General features: G+C 46.4%; 1 protein-coding gene across 2 annotated transcripts in view; it reads left to right on the forward strand.

Moving 5' to 3' along the window:
- PPP1R16B (protein phosphatase 1 regulatory subunit 16B) overlaps positions 1-20,316 on the forward strand; it is a 123,921-nt gene that overhangs the window by 17,962 nt on the left and 85,643 nt on the right. The window contains exon 2 of one of the 2 annotated variants that reach the window (XM_077459123.1): positions 19,792-20,111. In XM_077459123.1, coding sequence (XP_077315249.1) covers positions 19,856-20,111 — 256 coding nt within the window. In that variant the 5' untranslated portion in view covers positions 19,792-19,855. The remainder of the gene's footprint in view (positions 1-19,791; positions 20,112-20,316) is intronic. The other variant, XM_077459122.1, reaches the window with a different exon arrangement.

The following is a 20,316-nucleotide window of genomic DNA, read 5'->3' on the forward strand; positions in this document are numbered from 1 at the left end:
ATTGAAATTTACTGACACAACACCCCAAATTTCCTGGCACAGCCAAGTTTTTACTGACATTTCCAAAAGTTACAAAATTACATTATTAAGTGCAAATTTTAGTATTTAGGCTACAAACAAGTACAATATGCAATTAGCAATGTGATTTAAGGTAGATATTAGGGCAAAAAACATTTCTTATTTTATTTTCGATATAGTAAGTAAGTAGCTCAGGCACAGATGATCCTCACTTCTCACCGGCATGACATGTCCCCCTCCTGAGTCACAGTGACAGTCTCTCTCCAAGCCAGGTGGTCCCTTTAGTCCACTCCAGTCTAAACAGCACTGACCTGCCCTGCTCCTCTCCTGCAGACCCGCACATGAGGCTCTGGCCGCTCTGCTTGGCTCCCTTTCACCATGACATCACACGACATGCTTGGGCACCGCCTCCACCAGAGCTACCCGAACACAATGTAGTAGGCAATCGGATGGTCTTGGCTGGTGTCTTGTCGAATACTGTCCCCCGTCGGATAGTGTCCACCCTGTACTGCTCTTGCGCAGTACGGAGGACAAGGAGACGCCAAAAGTCTCCGAAGATGAACGGCGTCTGGTCAAGGTTGTCCAGGTTGAAGCCCCACCATCCAAGTGGGCATAGCGTTAGAATAAAAAATTTCTGAGCGAAGCAAGGCCGTGCCCGAAGCGTGGCGAGTGAAGTGAGCCCGCGAGGGGCCCTGTTACTAAGTGCATACCTTATGTCCACTTGCATGGCGGGGCTTCAACCTGGACTCAGAGCAGAAAGTACTATTAAGTGTACAGGCACTGTTCATCTTCGGAGACTTTCGGTGTCTCCTTGTCTTCCGTAGTGCGCAAGCGCTGCGCCTGCGCAGTACGAGGCGGACACTATCTGATGGGGGGACAGTTCTCAGCAGAACAGCAGCTCTGGACCAAGCTGAACATCACAGCCATATTTTTTACTGCCAACTTTTTTCTTTTACTGGCATTTACTGGCAGAAGAAAATTGCCTGTTTTTTACTGGCTGCCAGTAAAAATACTGAATGTTGGCAACACTGTGTGTGGCAGAGCGCTGAGTAAACAGGAGATCCCTCTGTGTAATCCGGCACCGGTGAGGCTGCAGATGGGCACTGGTGAGACTGCAGATGGGCACTAATCAGGCTGCATTGATGGGCAATGGAGAGGCTGCAGATGGGTACTAATCAGGCTGCATTGATGGGCAATGGAGAGGCTGCAGATGGGTACTAATCAGGCTGCATTGATGGGCAATGGAGAGGCTGCAGATGAGGACTAATTAGGCTGCATTGATGGGCAATGGAGAGGCTGCAGATGGGCACAAATCAGGCTGCATTGATAGACAATGGAGAGGCTGCAGATGGGTACTAATCAGGCTGCATTGATAGACAATGGAAAGGCTGCAGATGAGGACTAATTAAGCTGCATTGATGGGCAATGGAGAGGCTGCAGATGGGCACTGGTCAGGCTGCATTGATGGGCAATGGAGAGGCTGCATATGAGGACTAATCAGGCTGAATTGATGGTCAATGGAGAGGCTGCAGATAGGCACTGGTCAGGCTGCTCTAATGGGAAATGGTGAGGCTGCAGATAGGCACTGATCGGGCTGCAAATCACAAATAAAAAACACACTCTTGTGATAATATCATTAAAAGTGAAAAGGAAAGTTCATCAAAGTTCATAAGAAGCAACAGTGAATCATCTTCAATGTAAAAGACTCAAAATGTGTGTGACCAAAATCCCGGTGCTACAAGCCAGCTTCAGTATCAGTGATTCACCAAGTGCGCTCAAATGTACTCTCACCTTAATATTTAGACCTATGCAGGTCAAATAGCGTTCATCAAGGTCACCCAAGATCACCTCCAGCACTTTCCATCCACAGTTTGGTACTGTTTCTTTAAGACTAAGGTAACGGACGCACTGTAGGCACTCAAAACACTATGGTGTAGTAATTCAAATGAAGAACCAATTTTATTAATAAATAAAGTACACACACATTTTAAAAACCAGTAAAGGCATTCGATAAATAGTTCCAGATACAGTACATGTAGGCAGGTGTACTGCAGGTGGCGCTCATCCTCAGCAGTCTTGTAGTTGAGATTAGTAGTTGTAGTAGAGAGGAAGTCAAGAGTAACTTAGTTCCTCTATGGTTTTCTGGGTCACTGTGAAAGCTATCCGGTCAGATGCTGCCGCCCCATGTGACCCTGGCAGCCATCTTGGGTCATGCAGAGCCTATTTAAGGCCCTGGCTCCCAGACCTGCCACACTTTGTGCAAGTGGGTAGAGTAGAGAAAGGTAACCTGTCTGTTAGGAAGAGTACTAGCGGTAGGGAAAGGCTCATGACGAAGAGGGAAAGCGTAGGGTTTGCAACTCCTCTGGATATCTACCTGTTAGAGCACAAGACGGCTGCATTCTGCCATCTTAACAGATGCTGTCAGTCCAGCTGAAACCTGTTATCTCCATGTTGCTGGAAACCATGAGTGTGGGGCAGTCTCCCCACCAGGTGTGTTATGAACTGTTGTTGTATCACTTCAATACAAGATCTCTATTTGCACCTGACTGTGTAAATTATTGTCGCCGCACCACACTGAACCCCACCTACATATGTAACAAGCACAGATCGCGTCTTACTTCTGGTATCGGTTCTTATGTCCCACAAAGCTCCGTCCTAACGCGTTGCGCCACTTTTGGCAGTACTGCACTTTTTGTTGTTTAATATTTGATGTTATACAGTTTTATTTCAACGTGGGATAAGCTATAGGTAGTAGCAGCAGATGTATATTTGGCTTAAAGTGGTTGTAAACCCTTACACACCACTTTTACCTACAGGTAAGCCTATATGAGGACTTACCTGTAGGTACCATTAATATCTCTTAGCCCCTGTACACACGGTCAGACATTCCGACGGAAAATGTCCGATTAGAGACCTTGTTTTCGGATAATCCGACCGTGCGTGGGCTCCATCTGACTTTTTCTGTCGGGATGTCCGACCAACAAAGTTTGAGAGCTGGATATAAAATCTTCCGACTACATGATCCGATTAGACTTTGTCCGATCGTTTGTAGAGAAGTGCCACGGATGCTCAGATCAAATTACAAGACCAAAGCTATTGGCTACTAGCCTGAACGTAGTCCCATCGTAACGAACTAATGTCATCACGTTCTGAACGATCGGATTTTCTGTCAACTTTGTCCGACCGTGTGTATGCAACACCAGTTTCGGACAAAATCCATTGGAAAAAAATCAGACGGATTTTGTTGTCGGAATGTGTGTACAAGGGCTTAAACTTGCACCGTTTAGGAGATATTCACTGTATCAGCAAGTACCGACGTCATCAGCACATGCGCTCTGAAGAAACAGCTCGTTCATGCCGTTTCTTCAGCTGCTGTGCCGTTACCGGTGGCTCCGGTAATGTCATTGCGTCTCCAGCCAATCACAGTGCCGAAGCCCGCGATAACCTAAAATAACTCCAGGAGACATGTCCCTGGCCAGAGTTGTGCGCCAGGACCGCTGTGCGGGCTTCGATCTAAGGTAATTGTTTCATAATGAGCTAGTATGCTATGCACACTAGCTCATTATGCCTTTGTCTTGCAGGTTTTTTTTCGTTTTTTTCCCGCGGATTTACAACCACTTTAATTTGTATTGATATATTTACTAGCAGCGCAGCAGTTTTTTTTTTTTTTTTTTTTTAAGAATACGCGATCTGGAGGGAAACTATCGTAGTAACATTCTATTTTGCTGGCATTTGCTCATTACTGATATAGAGCAGGTTTATCGGAGGACAAATAGCTTTGCAATTTTTTTTATAAATGCACCCCTTAGTGTTAAGGGGCTGCTGGTTTTGCACCTCGGGTTTAGAGACTTGGTGCTGCCCTGCCTTACCCGGCCACCCTAGGCACCAGCTTGCAATTGCGTTAAACTTCACTCTCCCAATAAACATTGATTAATTTAATTAATCTTGCTGTTAGCATTAGTACAAAGATAGGAAAGTATGTCAGATTTACTTGTTTTCACTTTTTTTTTTACATTTCTTAAGTTACTTCCTGGTTTCTTGCCTAGGCAAATGATGTGATACATCCCAGGAGTCTTCAGGAGGAGAGGAGAGGAGGAGTTTTCTCAACTAAACACAACACTCTCCTCCATGCATGCTTGAGCTAAGGGCAGATGGATTCCAGGAAGTAAGTGCTACATAAATCATCTGCACTTACTCAAGATGACCAAAGTAATTTCTCAACAAAATAAAGCATGGATGGATGGGGGAGTTTGCTTTGAATATTAAAATTAAACAGTTTTTGGTTTGTAGTGCTCAGATGCAGTGAAGATCCACTATAAAGTATATAGCCCCAGTGATTATTATTAATATAAAGTTTGCCAGCGCTTTACAACATAAGGGCAGATGGTACAGTTACAATACAAATCAATACAGGAGGAATCAGAGGGCGCTGCTCGTTAGAGCAGTGATTGCACTTGCCAGCAGCCAGGCAACCAAAATATTCGTTTTGGCTATTGGCGAACTTTAACCACTTGCTGACTGCCATTTAGCAGTTTTACTGCTACAGTGCTGCCACTGTGCGCAGGGTCATGTATATATGTATATATATATATATATATATATATATATATATATATATATATATATATATACACGCATAGCTCCCAACTGTCCCTGATTTTGAGGGACTGTCCCTGATTTGGAGCAATGTCCCTCTCTCCCTCTTTCCTCCTCATTTGTCCCTTATTTTGGTCTGATCTATATAGATGTATATAAAATGCACTTTTTATCTATCAAAAAGTGTTTTCCAGCACTAAATCTTTCAACTGATTTCTAAATTGCTGCATTTGTAAATTCCAAAAGCCAATATAAAGTAATAGTAGTGGTAAAAAAAAGCACTTGTGGGTTTAAAGTGGTTGTAAACCCGTTTTAGGCTATCCAAAAAAAAACTAAGAAAAAAACCTGCAAGATAAAGACATGCATAGCATACTAGCTCATTATGAATGACTTACCTGAGATCGAAAACCCCGCAGCGTTCCTTCTTCACTGCTCTGGTGGCCGACATCTCCTTGGGGACTTACTTCCGGGTATCGCGGCTCCGGTGCAGTGATTGGCCAGAGCTGCGTTGATGTCACTCCCGCGGAGCCGCCAGGAACGGCAGAGGCTAACTGAAGAACAACATGTACGTGCCATTGCTTCAGTTGGCTTAAGTGCGCATGTGCCGATGATTTCGGCACATGCAAATACAGGGATATCTCCTAAACCGTGCAGCTACAGGTAAGCCTAAATATAGGCCTGTAGTTTACAACCACTCTAACCAATCGTGTTTTTTTGTACAATTCTCCTTTAAGGGTGCGTGGCAGGGGGTGTATCCTTTGCCTGCATACTTTTGCTGGTGACAGCCACAGCGTGGATGTGAATTCCCGGGAGGCCAATCCGGGCCCTTATCATGTGATCAGCTGTCAGCCAATGACAGCTGATCACATGATGTAAACAAAAGCTCAGTGATCTTTTTTTTTTTCTTTATGCTGACAGCGGAGGAGAAAAAAAAGCCGTTCACCGGCTTACCTTAAAGGGACATCGGTCCCGAAAAGGAAGAGGAAATTATGCCTCATTTATAGAGTAACAGTGCCCACAAGTGCCACTTATCAATGTCCACAAGTGCCACCTATCGATGCCCACCAGTGCCACCTATCAATGCCCACCAGTGGTGCCAATCAGTGCTACCTAGAAGTGCTGCCTATCAGTGTAACCGATCAGTGCCCATCACTGCCACCCATCAGTGCCCATCACTGCCACCTATCTGTGCCCATCAGTCCCACCTCATCAGCGTACATCAATGATGGACAAAAATTACCCGTTATAAAATTTCAAAACAAAATGTAAAAAACATTTTTTTTTAATTCGGTCTTTTTACATTTAAAAAAATAAAAATAAAAATCGCACAGGTGATCAAATACCACCAAAAGAAAGCTCTATTTGGGGGGAAAAAAAATGATAAAAATGTAATTTGGGTACAGTGTTGTATGACCACGCAATTGTCATTCAACGAGTGACAGCGCTAAAAGCTGAAAATTGCTCTGGATAGGAGGGGCCTTTAAGTGCTCAGTAAGCAAGTGTTTAAAATAACGCAGTGCCGTATCTCCAGACATGGCCTGGTCATGAAGGGGGGTAAATCTTTTGTGGGTAAAAAAGATATTTACATACTAAACTCTAAACTGCGAGTTTCTGCCAGGCTGGGTGTTGTGCCCTACCAAGCATTGCAGGAACAGAAATATCTACGCTATGTTATGTAACAACTAGAAATGCGTTTTATACACAGTCTGAGACGCTGTGTTTTTTACTCCTATGCGTGTTTCTTTCATGCTTTGTTCATCCTCTGCTGCTCTAGTATTGAGCCGTCTGTCACTGCAGGAAGTCGCATCAGCGCTTGGTCGCTGTCTTTCCTGCTTTGGTTTCAGTTGACATCTCTGGCTGTGTTAACCGCACAGGAAGCTCCCCATAACTGAATGATCAGAGATGAAACCTCATGTGCTATCAATTAGGTCATGTGGTGCTAAAGCAATGTATCAGCACCTATTACTTTGTGATGAATTGTTTCGCTAACAGGAACACTAAGCTAATAATTATTTAAATATAAAATTACCAAGTAAGTCCGTCTTGGTAATAAAAAACATTTCTGGGAAGCCTCCCTTAGCTATCATGACCCATGTACAGAAGTATGATTTTTTTTTTTTACTAGAACTAGGATTTCTGCAGTGCACCCCTAGTTCTTAATTTGACAGTCCCGGAGTTACTTACCTACTCCGTGATTTTTTTTTTCTCTTTAGTTTTGGATAGTCTGTGTCAAGCAGGGAAGATTTTCCTTCATTTGTTGACTTGAAGATGCAACAGAAAAGCCTCTTTCACATTAGTGGTTGGGGAGCAGTAAAAACAGGCAGTTTTAGACCCCCCCCCTCCCCCAACCACCCACCTAAAGGATAAACAACAATTGGAGGAGGCTGTTCACGTGCCTCGGCCGCAGCAAATTTAAGCGCATGCCGAATTGACTAATCAAATTTGCCCATTGTGATCTATGGGGCTGCACTGCAACTGCACGCCAAATGCTGCGCTGGCAATTGCAGTGCATTTGCCTCATTATAAAAAAAAAGGGGGCATTCATGAGATGGCAAAATCTTCTTCTGAACCCCTGACAGCGACATTTCATTATATTAAAAAAAAGGGCATTCATAAGGTGGCAGGATCTCTTCCTGAACCCCTGACAGTGGCATTCCATTATAAAAAAAAAGGGGGTAGGATCTTCTCCTGAACCCCTGACAGCGGTATTTCATTATATTAAAAAAAGGGGTGGGGCATTCATGAGGTGACAGGATCTCTTCCTGAATCCCTGACAGCGGCATCCCATTATGAAAAAAAAAAGGGTATCCATAAGGTGGCAGAATCTTCTCCTGAACCCCTGACAGAAGCATTTCTTTATATAAGAAAAGGGGGGGGGGGGCATTCATGAGGTGGCATGATCTTCTGCTGAATCCCTGACAGCGGCATCCCATTATGAAAAAAAAAAGAAAAAGGGCACTCATAAGGTGGCAGGATCTTCTCCTGAACCCCTGACAGAGGCATTTCATTATATTTAAAAAAAAAGGGCATTCAGGAGGTGGCAGGATTGCCTATTGAATCCCTGGCAACAGCATCCCATTATAAAAAAGGGCATTCATGAGGTGGCAGGATCTTCTCTTGAATCCCTGGCAACAGCAGCCCTTTATAAAAAAGGGCATTCAGGGGGTGGCAGGATCACGTCTAGAAAAGGGCATTCAGGAGGTGGCAGGATCTCCTCTTGAAACCCTGACAACAGCATCCTATTATAAAAGGGCATTCATGAGGTGGCAGAATCTCCTCCTGAATCCATGACAGTGGCATCCTATTATAAAAAAAAAAAAAGTGGAACTCAGGAGGTGACGGGGGTTCCTTTAGAACCCCTGGCAGCAGCATCCCATTATAAAAAAAAGGCCATTCAGAAGGTGGCAGGATCTCCTCTTGAACGCCTGGTAGAGGCATTTCATTCAAAAAAAAAGGGGCATTCAGGAGGTGACAGGATCTCCTCTTGAATCCCTGGCAACAGCATCCCTTTATAAAGAAAACGGCATTCAGGTGGCAGAATCTCCTCCTGAATCCCTGACAGTGGCATCCTATTTAGTGATGGCCGAACGGTTCGCCCGGCGGTCGTTTCGCGGCGAATTTCCGACTTTCGCCGTCCGCGGGTTCGAACGCCTTTTTCCGTCGTTCGCCCCGGCGGACTTACGTGTTTAATGTATACAAGAACTTTAACCTTTCGTGACACGTTTATCATGTGTTACAGGACAACCAATTGAGACATGACAGCTCATGGACACTTGGACATTCCCCCTAACCTATAAATACACCCGATCCGGTGGCCATTTTACATTCTTTCTTCTGTCACTGTAGGGAAAGGATCCTGTGTGGAGTAGGGACAGAGAAAACGCTAGCTATTTGGTACACAAAAGTTCTTTTCAGGACTGGTATAGGTGTTAGGTCAGCAGCCTGAGTTTCTTTTGTCAGTTTAGATAAAGGGACAGAGCGCTGTATGCTGCTATTTTAGGGACAGCTCAGCCAGATTAGTCTTTCTTCATCATCATCATCATCATCATCATTAGCTGTTACTATCAGGTCCACAAAAGAGCTGTTCCAGCTAATCGTTCCAGCCTACTCTTTTTTGCCAATTTGTATAGGGACAGGCAGGAAGCAGTGTGTCAGGCAGTGAGGATAATTTTAAAGACTTGCTGTTACTATTAGTTCCACAAAGGTTCTTTTCAGGACTGGTATCAGTGGTACGGTAATAGGCTTGTACACGTATAATATTCTTTCTTCCAAATATAGAAAGAATATTATACTTGACTGCTGCCCTTCTGCTGCAGTCTGCTAATCATTCACAACTCACTTGTTCCACAAAGCTCTTTATCAGGACTGGTAACTTGGTCTGTCTAGGGTGCTACGGTACATAGGCTTGGGTGCGGTACAGTCTGCTGTTCTGTAAGGACCGCTATCGGTCCACAATACATAGGGTTGCCGTGCACTACTGCTGACCGCTGCCCTATACTGCAGCAGTCCTTCATTGGTATAGGGACTGACGTACAGTCTGCTAATCACTAACACACAACCTGCTTGGTCCACAAAAGTTCTTATAAGGACTGGTAACTTGGTATAGGGTGCTACGGTACATAGGCCTGAGTGCGTTACAGTCTGCTGTTCTGTAAGGACCGCTATCGGTCCACAATACATAGGGTTGCCGTGCACTACTGCTGACCGCTGCCCTATACTGCAGCAGTCCTTCAGCGGTATAGGGACTGACGCACAGTCTGCTAAACACTAACACACAACCTGCTTGGTCCACAAAAGTTTTTATAAGGACTGGTAACTTGGTATAGGGTGCTACGGTACATAGGCCTGAGTGCAGTACAGTCTGCTGTTCTGTAAGGACCGCTATCGGTCCACAATACATAGGGTTGCCGTGCACTACTGCTGACCGCTGCCCTATACTGCAGCAGTCCTTCATTGGTATAGGGACTGACGTACAGTCTGCTAATCACTAACACACAACCTGCTTGGTCCACAAAAGTTCTTATAAGGACTGGTAACTTGGTATAGGGTGCTACGGTACATAGGCCTGAGTGCGTTACAGTCTGCTGTTCTGTAAGGACCGCTATCGGTCCACAATACATAGGGTTGCCGTGCACTACTGCTGACCGCTGCCCTATACTGCAGCAGTCCTTCATTGGTATAGGGACTGACGTACAGTCTGCTAATCACTAACACACAACCTGCTTGTTCCACAAAAGTTCTTATAAGGACTGGTAACTTGGTATAGGGTGCTACGGTACATAGGCCTGAGTGCGTTACAGTCTGCTGTTCTGTAAGGACCGCTATCGGTCCACAATACATAGGGTTGCCGTGCACTACTGCTGACCGCTGCCCTATACTGCAGCAGTCCTTCATTGGTATAGGGACTGACGTACAGTCTGCTAATCACTAACACACAACCTGCTTGGTCCACAAAAGTTCTTATAAGGACTGGTAACTTGGTATAGGGTGCTACGGTACATAGGCCTGAGTGCGTTACAGTCTGCTGTTCTGTAAGGACCGCTATCGGTCCACAATACATAGGGTTGCCGTGCACTACTGCTGACCGCTGCCCTATACTGCAGCAGTCCTTCAGCGGTATAGGGACTGACGCACAGTCTGCTAAACACTAACACACAACCTGCTTGGTCCACAAAAGTTTTTATAAGGACTGGTAACTTGGTATAGGGTGCTACGGTACATAGGCCTGAGTGCGTTACAGTCTGCTGTTCTGTAAGGACCGCTATCGGTCCACAATACATAGGGTTGCCGTGCACTACTGCTGACCGCTGCCCTATACTGCAGCAGTCCTTCATTGGTATAGGGACTGACGTACAGTCTGCTAATCACTAACACACAACCTGCTTGGTCCACAAAAGTTCTTATAAGGACTGGTAACTTGGTATAGGGTGCTACGGTACATAGGCCTGAGTGCGTTACAGTCTGCTGTTCTGTAAGGACCGCTATCGGTCCACAATACATAGGGTTGCCGTGCACTACTGCTGACCGCTGCCCTATACTGCAGCAGTCCTTCAGCGGTATAGGGACTGACGCACAGTCTGCTAAACACTAACACACAACCTGCTTGGTCCACAAAAGTTCTTATAAGGACTGGTAACTTGGTATAGGGTGCTACGGTACATAGGCTTGAGTGCGGTACAGTCTGCTGTTCTGTAAGGACCGCTATCGGTCCACAATAGATAGGGTTGACGTGCACCACTGCTGACCGCTGCCCTATACTGCAGCAGTCCTTCAGCGGTATAGGGACTGACGTACAGTCTGCTAAACACTAATACACAACCTGCTTGGTCCACAAAAGTTCTTATAAGGACTGGTAACTTGGTATAGGGTGCTACGGTACATAGGCTTGAGTGCGGTACAGTCTGCTGTTCTGTAAGGACCGCTATAGGTCCACAATAGATAGGGTTGACGTGCACCACTGCTGACCGCTCACCTATACTGCAGCAGTCCTTCAGCGGTATAGGGACTAAGAGTTTTGTCACAGGGTCATTTAAAAAATGACATGCAGAGGAAGAGGCAGGCCCTTCCGCAGGGGTGGTAGGGGTAGGGCAGGAGCAACAGGCTTGAGCCAAAGTGGGAAGTTGCAGAAGGTGCGTTCAATTACTTTAAAGGATGCACCAGACTTGGTTGAGTGGCTCGCTCAGCCTTACTCTTCTGCACCCTCCTCATCCTCTCGATCTGCACCCTCTTCTTCACTCTCTGCTATGTGCACCCCCAAAGACACTACCACCAACAACACGACCACCACCACCACCACCACATACCTTCCGCTTGAGTCACTGGAATTATTTTCCGATCCATATCAAGAGGACATTTCTGATGCGCAGCCACTCTTGGTATTGGATCAGGAAGAGGAGGTAGCAACAAGCGCTACTCAGCAGTCTGACGCCAGTACCCAGATCAGCCCAAGGAGGAGGTTGGTCCCCGGTGTTGCTGCCTACTCTACTTATAGCGGTGGGGAAGGTGACGTTGATGATGACGTGTCTAGTGATGTCACGTGGGTGCCCACAAGAGAGGAAGAGGAGGGGAGTTCAGAGGGAGATATGGACCAGCAGATAGGGAGGAGAAGCAGCAATGACTTACATTGCACAGCAGGGACAAAGCAGACTGCAAATGTATCAGGAGCGAGTCATCGACCATGTACGGTCACATCTGGCGCTCCCAGGACACCGGCACATGGCTCCGCAGTGTGGGCTTTTTTTAACGTGTCCGCTGCTGACAATAGCGTTGCCATCTGCAATCTTTGCAGTCAACGCGTTAGTCGCGGTAAGCCCAATACTCACCTAGGGACGACCGCCTTAAGAAGGCACATGAGCAGCCATCACCGAGCCCAGTGGGAGCAACGGAACACACAAAGCCACACTGCAGGCTCTCACCGTCCAGCCTCGTCTTCTACTTCTCCTTCTCCTCTCTCCTCACAATTGTCCTCCACTCCACCTTCCATCACGCCAAGCTCACATTTTTCTGCAAAAAGGCAGGCTTCCGTGGGCCTAATGTTTGAGCGTAAAAAAATGATGACGCCGGATAACCCTCTTGCCCAACGGTTGGCGGCTGGCTTGTCAGAACTCATAGCCCGCCAACTACTGCCATATAAACTGGTGGACTCGGAGGCCTTTCGCAAATTTGTGGCCATTGGAACACCACAATGGAAGGTCCCAGGAAGGAAGTATTTCTCAGAGAAGGGCATCCCAGAGCTATATGGCCATGTTCAGCGGCAAGTGAATGTATCTCTGGCACACAGTGTCGGTGCCAAGATACATCTGACCACAGACACGTGGTCTAGCAAACACGGGCAGGGAAGGTATATCAGTTTTACTGCCCACTGGGTGAACCTTCTGACGGCCGTCAAGCATGTAACCCGTGGCACCCGTGTAGATTTGGTTTTACCGCCACGGATTGCATGCAGGCCTGACTCTTCTTCTCCTCCTCCTACTCCATCCTCCTCCCTCTCCTCCTCAGCTGCCTCCTCCTTTTCCGCTGCTAGCGTCTCTTCCACTGCACCGCCCAAGCTCCCCAGAACCTATTCCACATGCCAGGTGAGACGTTGCCATGCCGTGCTGCGTCTGTTGTGCCTGGAAGCAAAGAGCCACACTGGCCCGGCACTCCTTTCAGCTTTGCGTTCACAGGCAGATGAGTGGCTAACACCGCTCAATTTGACAGTTGGTAAAGTGGTGTGTGACAACGGTGCCAATCTGCTTAGCGCATTGAAACAGGGCAAAATCACGCACGTGCCGTGCATGGCACACGTCTTAAACTTGGTCGTGCAGCGATTCCTTGTCAAATACCCTGGGGTCCAGGACATCTTGCGGCAGGCAAGGAAAATCTCGGCCCATTTCAGAAGATCTTACACGGCCATGGCTCGCCTTGCTGACATTCAGCGGCGACACCATCTGCCGGTCAGACGTCTTATTTGCGATTGCCCGACGCGATGGAACTCAACCTTCTATATGCTTGATAGGCTGCTCCAGCAGAAACGTGCAGTTAACGTCTACCTGTATGAACTCTGCGAAAGAAACGGTTCTGGGGAGCTGGGTTTTTTTTCACCGCGCCAGTGGCTGCTCATGCGCGACACATGCAGACTTCTGCGGCCATTTGAGGAGATCACCAAACTGGTCAGTCGCAGCCATGGCGCCATCAGTGACATGGTACCTTATGCCTTCTTTCTGGAGCGTGCATTGCGTCGTGTCATTGATCAGGCTGTGGAGGAGCAGGAGCGGGAAGATGAGGAAGTCGCAATGCTGGATGAATTCCCAGGGGGGGCTACTCTATCTGAGACAAGTCAACAACAGGAGTCTGATGAGGAGTCAGAGGAGGATGGTGCCGGGGCGGATGAGCAGGAGCAAGAAGAGCATGCTTTAAACCTTTCTGGGATCCCTGTTGTGCGAGGATGGGGAGAGGAGAATGAAGAGGACGACATTATCCTGGATGATGAGCAGGAGCCAGGCCACCACACCGCTTCCACTTTAGTGCAAATGGGGGCCTTCATGCTCCAGTGTTTTAATAGGGACCCCCGTATAAAAAGCATGAGGGTCAAGGACCAGTACTGGGTGGCAACGTACTTAGACCCCCGGTACAAACACAAAATGGCGGAAATGTTACCGCCGTCGCAGAGGGCTGTCAGAATGCAGCACTTCCAGGCCTTGCTTCGAGAAATGCTGCATTCTGCTTTTGCGTGCGCTGGCAGAGGAGCAATTCCCACTCCCAGAGAAGGATTTGCGGGTACCAATCCAACAGCGCCTGCAAGAAGAGGCCGGTTTGAAGATGTGTTGGTGACTTCGGATATGAGGTCATTCTTTCAGCCGACCCATCGACAGGTGTCATCCGGATCCAGCATCAGGGAACGCCTAGACCGTCAGGTGTCCGACTACATTGGGTTAACGGCCGATGTGGACGCTCTGAGGAGTGATGAACCCCTAGACTACTGGGTGGGCAGGCTTGACCTCTGGCCAGAGCTTGCCCAATTTGCAATCGAACTGTTGGCTTGCCCCTCATCCAGTGTCCTGTCCGAAAGGACGTTCAGCGCAGCAGGGGGGATTGTGACCGATAAGCGTACTCGCCTAGCTCACCACAGTGTTAACTACCTCACATTTCTAAAAATGAATGAGGCATGGATCTCGGAGGAATTCAACACATGTGATCAGTAGACCATGTATATGTCTATAAACAATTTTTGGAATCAAGCACACAGACCTTCTTAATTCATTTGGCTCACTTCCCTGACCCAAAAAAGCACACCGTACTATATGCCCCTACCCTCCTCTTTGAAGAGGTTGAGCGGTGTCATATTTCTACTGGGGCTGCTTATTATGAGGGGTTCCCACCATCCCTGTGCTGTGCTGACTTCCTCCTGGGTGTTCTTATTATGAGGGGCTCCCACCATCCCTGTGCTGTGCTGACTTCCTCCTGGGGGTTCTTATTATGAGGGGATCACACCATCCCTGTGCTGTGCTGACTTCCTCCTGGGGCTGCTTACGGTGCTGCTGTCAGCGCTGTATGTCACGGAGCTGCTGTCAGCGCTGTATGTCACGGAGCTGCTGTCAGCGCTGTATGTCACGGAGCTGCTGTCAGCGCTGTATGTCACGGAGCTGCTGTCAGCGCTGTATGTCACGGAGCTGCTGTCAGCGCTGTATGTCACGGAGCTGCTGTCAGCGCTGTATGTCACGGAGCTGCTGTCAGCGCTGTATGTCACGGAGCTGCTGTCAGCGCTGTATGTCACGGAGCTGCTGTCAGCGCTGTATGTCACGGTGCTGCTGTCAGCGCTGTATGTCACGGAGCTGCTGTCAGCGCTGTATGTCACGGAGCTGCTGTCAGTGCTGTATGTCACGGAGCTGCTGTCAGCGCTGTATGTCACGGAGCTGCTGTCAGCGCTGTATGTCACGGAGCTGCTGTCAGCGCTGTATGTCACGGTGCTGCTGTCAGCGCTGTATGTCACGGAGCTGCTGTCAGCGCTGTATGTCACGGAGCTGCTGTCAGCGCTGTATGTCACGGAGCTGCTGTCAGCGCTGTATGTCACGGAGCTGCTGTCAGCGCTGTATGTCACGGAGCTGCTGTCAGCGCTGTATGTCACGGTGCTGATGTCAGTGCTCTGTATTACGGTGCTGCTGTCAGTGCTCTGTATCTCCTGCACCCTCTTGTTTGCCTACCCTGGTCCCTGACCTTCCCTCTCCTCCATTGCCTTCATTAGCTCCATAGTCCTGAATTGTCAGAACAATTTCCCAAATAAAAAAAAAATGCTTGTAGTTATCGATCCCAAATTCACCTCATACATGTATTATGCTATTGTCCAGGTGGTGGGACTACGTGCTACCCCCTAATAATTACCCCGTGGCCGCAAATTCGACCTAAAGGTTTGCGAAATTCGCCTCCCATTGAAGTCAATGGAGCCCGCGGCGAACGGTCGTTTTCGCGAACGTTTGTGTCCGTTCGCGTTTCGCGTTCGCGAAACGTCCCGTCGGAAGTTCGTCCATCACTAATCCTATTATAAAAAAAAAAAAAAAGTGGAACTCAGGAGGTGGCGGGGGTTCCTCTAGAACCTCTGGCAGCAGCATCCCATTATAAAAAAAAGGGGCATTCAGAAGGTGGCAGGATCTCCTCTTGAACCCCTGGCAGCAGCATCCCATTAGAAACAAAAAGGGCAATCAAGAGGTGGCAGAATCTCCTCCTGAACCCCTGACAGTGACATTTCATTATAAAAAAGGGCATTCAGGAGGTGGCAGGATCTCCTCCTGAACCCCTGACAGTGGCTGCCCATTATAAAAGAAAAAAAACATACAAACAAAAACAAACAAACAGACCTTCAGGAGGTGGCAGGATCTCCTTTTGAACCCCTGACAGCGGCTGCTTAGCTGCACTCTGATAAGCGATCCACCGCAGATTGCTTTTCAGATCTTAGCTTAAGCTGACCATACATTATACAAATATCTTGTACAATTTTCCTTTAGATATACCAAAACCATATAATAGGAGGTCAAACCTAAACACTTTCAATTTGTCTGCAGTCAGGCAGGCCCTTGCACTAAATAGTTGAAGGTAACTCTAAGGCCGCGTACACACGCGGAGACTGTTCGCCCAACTTTGTCCGCTGAACAGTGTTTCGGCGGACAGTCCGCTCGTGTGTGGGCTTTCAGCGGACAGTTTCAGCAAACAGTCCGCTGAACAAGGTTTTTCGGAAATTCCGAAAAACTGTCCGCTGAAACTTTGTTTCAGCGAACAGTCCCCTCGTGTGTAGGCTTGTTCGTCAAACTAAGTTCCGCGCATGCTCAGAAAGGATTTACACGCCGAAGTTTGCATTGCAGTGTATAGGACGTCGTTTTCTAGTCCCGTCGTACGTGCTGTACACGTCATCGCGCACGCTTTCAGCAAACTGTTCATTCGTCGTGTGTGGCCATGTCCGTCCATGCTAATTTTGAGCGGACTGTTTGCTGAAACTGTTTGACGGACAAAGTTGGGCGAACAGTCCCCGCGTGTGTACGCGGCCTAAAGGAAATTGAATAAGAAAATTGTATAATGTATGGCCAGCTTTAGAGAGGAAATCTCCCATCTTAAGCTGCTGGTCATACACTGTAAAACTTTCTGATAAACTGGCCAAAATTCTCTTGTCCTGCTCGACATCTTTCAAAATAGAAGCATCCAAGTGGAAAACTGTTGGCCAAACAGCTACTGCATCCAATCACAGGCAGCTGCTTTTTGGGTATTTTGACAGTCGCTGGCGCCAGCTGTCAGAATACAATAGCTGATGTGGGGGAGTCGTCCATCCATGCTGTATAGTACCCACAAGCTGAATGAGAAACGAATCGAATAATATATGGCTGGCTTCAGACAGTTGTCCAGAACATTTGTCCCTGTTGGATGACTTCCCACACAAAACCACTAAAGAAAAACTTGGCAGAGGGTCTACTCTCCCCAATCCATCCCCCCCCCCCCCCAAAAAAAAACGTTTTGCCTTTATAATTACATTAAATTAATTTAAAGTATTAGTTGTTATTTTGTCCAGTTCAATATGCCTTTGTTTTAAAGAGAACCTGTTCTTTGTCCATCTATAGATTCACTTTAATGCTTAGGCCGCGTACACACGGGCGGACTGTTCGCCCAACTTTGTCCGTCCAACAGTTTCGGCAAACAGTCCGCTCAAAATTAGCATGGACGGACATGGCCACACACGACGAACGAACAGTTTGCTGAAACCGTGCGCGATGACGTGAACGGCACGTACGACGGGACGAAAAATACGACGTCCTATACACTGCATTATAGCTTTCGGCGTGAAAATCCTTTCTGAGCATGCGCGCAACTTTGTTTGACGAACAAGCCTACACATGAGCGGACTGTTCGCTGAAACAAGGTTTCAGCGGACAGTTTTTCGGAAATTCCGAAAAACCTTGTCCGTCCAACTGTCCGCTGAAACTGTCCGCTGAAAGCCCACACACGAGCGGACTGTCCTCCCAAACACTGTTCAGCGGACAAAGTTGGGCGAACAGTCCGCCCGTGTGTACGCGGCCTTAGTCCTCCAGTTGCACACACTTTCACTTCCTCCTTTCCTCTGCCCTTCCATTTGGTCCAAGGGATAGGACAAGCTGCACTTGGTAAACTCTGAGTCACTCTATTCACAGATTACACTGGGCTGACAGCCCTTCCTGCCCCCATATGATAGTGCAGGGCCAACCACTGAACACCAGTACAGTCATATGAGTTACCAACTCCTCCAAACTTTGAAGTCCATATGTTCTTGTTGCTCTTAGTAGATGAACAGTGAGATGGAAGAAAAAAGGTAAGTAACATTTTTTTTTAGGAACGTATGTTTTGATATGTGCTGGATTGGGGGGGGGGGGGGGGGTTAAGTGGACCTGTTGTTTTGCTCTCATGGAAAAGCATGCAGTGAGCAACCATTGGTCACGGGGTATCCTGGAAGTGGGGTTAGGTGTTGCAGCCAGATTTGCCTCCCTGTTCAGTAACGCAAACTGAGATAAGTCTTATATTGGGGTCTTCTAGATGCATGCAGGCAATCACACATTTCTTAAAGAGGCGTATATTTTGCAAAACAGCCCGTCAGCATCTTTTCTGCAAATGTCACCAGTTTTTTTTTTTTTTTTTAATAATTGTATTTTTTTTATTAGTTTTTGCAAAAAGAAAAGGTTACACAAGACTTGCGAATGACATATGTAACAAAAGATATAACATACAAATGAGATGTCCAAAGAAGTGTAGCCAACATATATACAAACCGTGATGCAATACAGAGGCCATATATACAAATTTCCTGCGTATAAAACATGTAGAATCAGGGACACCTTATGACATGGGCCGTAAAGGGGGGACTTATAGAAAGGCTTGAGGATAGTTAACCACTTCAGCCCCGGAAGAATTTACCCCCTTCCTCACAAGAGCACTTTTTGCGATACGCTACTGCGTCGCTTTTACTGACAATTGCGCGGCCATGCGACGTTGCCCCCAAACAAAATTGATGTCCTTTTATTCCCACAAATAGAGCTTTCTTTTCGTGGTATTTGATCACCTCGGCGGTTTTTATTTTTTGCGCTATAAACAAAAAAAGAGCGACAATTTTGAAAAAAAAGCAATATTTTTTACTTTTGCTATAATAAATATCCCCAAAATATATAATATATATATATATATATATATATATATATATATTTTTTTTTTTTCCCTCAGTTTAGGCCGATATGTATTCTTCTACATATTTTTGGTTAAAAAAAATTGCAATAAGCATATATTGATTGATTTGCACAAAGGTTATAGCATCTACAAAATACGGGATTGTTTTATGGCATTTTTATTATTATTATTTTTTATTAGTAATGGCGTCGATCTACGATTTTTATCATGACTGCGACATTATGGTGGACACATTGGACACTTTTGACACTATTTTGGGACCATTGTCATTTATACATTGATTAGTGCTATAAAAATGCACTGATTACTGTGTAAATGACACTGGCAGGGAAGGGGTAAACAAAGTGTGTCCTAGGGAGTGATTCTAACTGTGGGGGTGGGCTACCTAGAACATGACAGTGATCACTGCTCCTGATGACAGGGAGCAGTATCGTGTCACAAGGCAGAACGGGGGAAATGCCTTGCGAGGGTAATATCTTTTTTTACCTACAGGTAATTTTTATAGGCTTACCTGTAGGTTAAACTTATAAAAACTACTTTACTACCACTTTAAGTACTTACCCTAGCTAAATTTAATAATATTTAATAATTTTTTTTTAATTCATGCTTTATGGTATTAAAGTGTTACTAAACCCAGGACCCTGCATTCATTATATCTGATCTCCTACCATACACAGAACATGGAAATGCAATTATTTTAGTAAATATAAACTGCTAAATAATACCTTTTCACAACAGCCGTTAGAGCAGTCTTGTGACTTTTATCAGTGTCTGGTTTAAGCTTGTAGGAGGAGTTTTCATTCTCCCCTGACTGTCCCATGAGGTTGCAGAACCCCTTTCCCCTCTGTTGATTGGTCCTGTGCTGATCACATGCATTCTCCTAAAACAAAAAAATTACCCTTATATGTATTTTATTTGTAATTTTAGCTTCTTGCATAGTTCAGCTTTACAGTTTTCTTTGCATCTTGATTTATCCTAAAAGATCTCACTATATGCTTTGTTCAGCAGATATGTCAAGGTCTCCTGCACTTGTTCAGAAGGAGAAGTTTTTGCTGCCCTGACATTAAATATGGCCACAAAGCCTATGGACCTTTTGGCAGAACTGCAGCTTTTGGAGAAGGCATCTACTCTAGAGAGATTGCGTGCTGCAAAGAAACGGAGAGAGCAGCAGTTGAAGAGGTGGGTGCAAAATGAGAGGGAGGAAGACAACAGAAGGCGACGTCAGCAGAAAGCCAGAAGGAAGACACCCACCAGGAGCAAAAGAGTTTCCTTCCCTTCTCGAGTGACTCTCCATGAGGCCTGCCTGAGGAACGACCCAGAGGAAGGTGAACACAGTAACATGGCATAATAGATACTGTACATAGTAGATATAATACAAAAATGAGATTCATTTATCAAAGAGTCTTTTGGATGAACACAGGCAAAGAAAAAAAAGCCATATTTGTAGCTATAAAGTATTTGTTTTTTGTTTTTTTCGGATCTGAATACAGGTGCTTTGTTGTCTATGGGACAATGTGCACAGCTGCTTAA

This window comes from Lithobates pipiens, unplaced genomic scaffold, assembly GCF_037356315.1.
Source record: "Lithobates pipiens isolate NorthernLeopardFrog02 unplaced genomic scaffold, aLitPip1_a1.2 Scaffold_28, whole genome shotgun sequence".
NCBI lineage: Eukaryota > Metazoa > Chordata > Amphibia > Anura > Ranidae > Lithobates > Lithobates pipiens.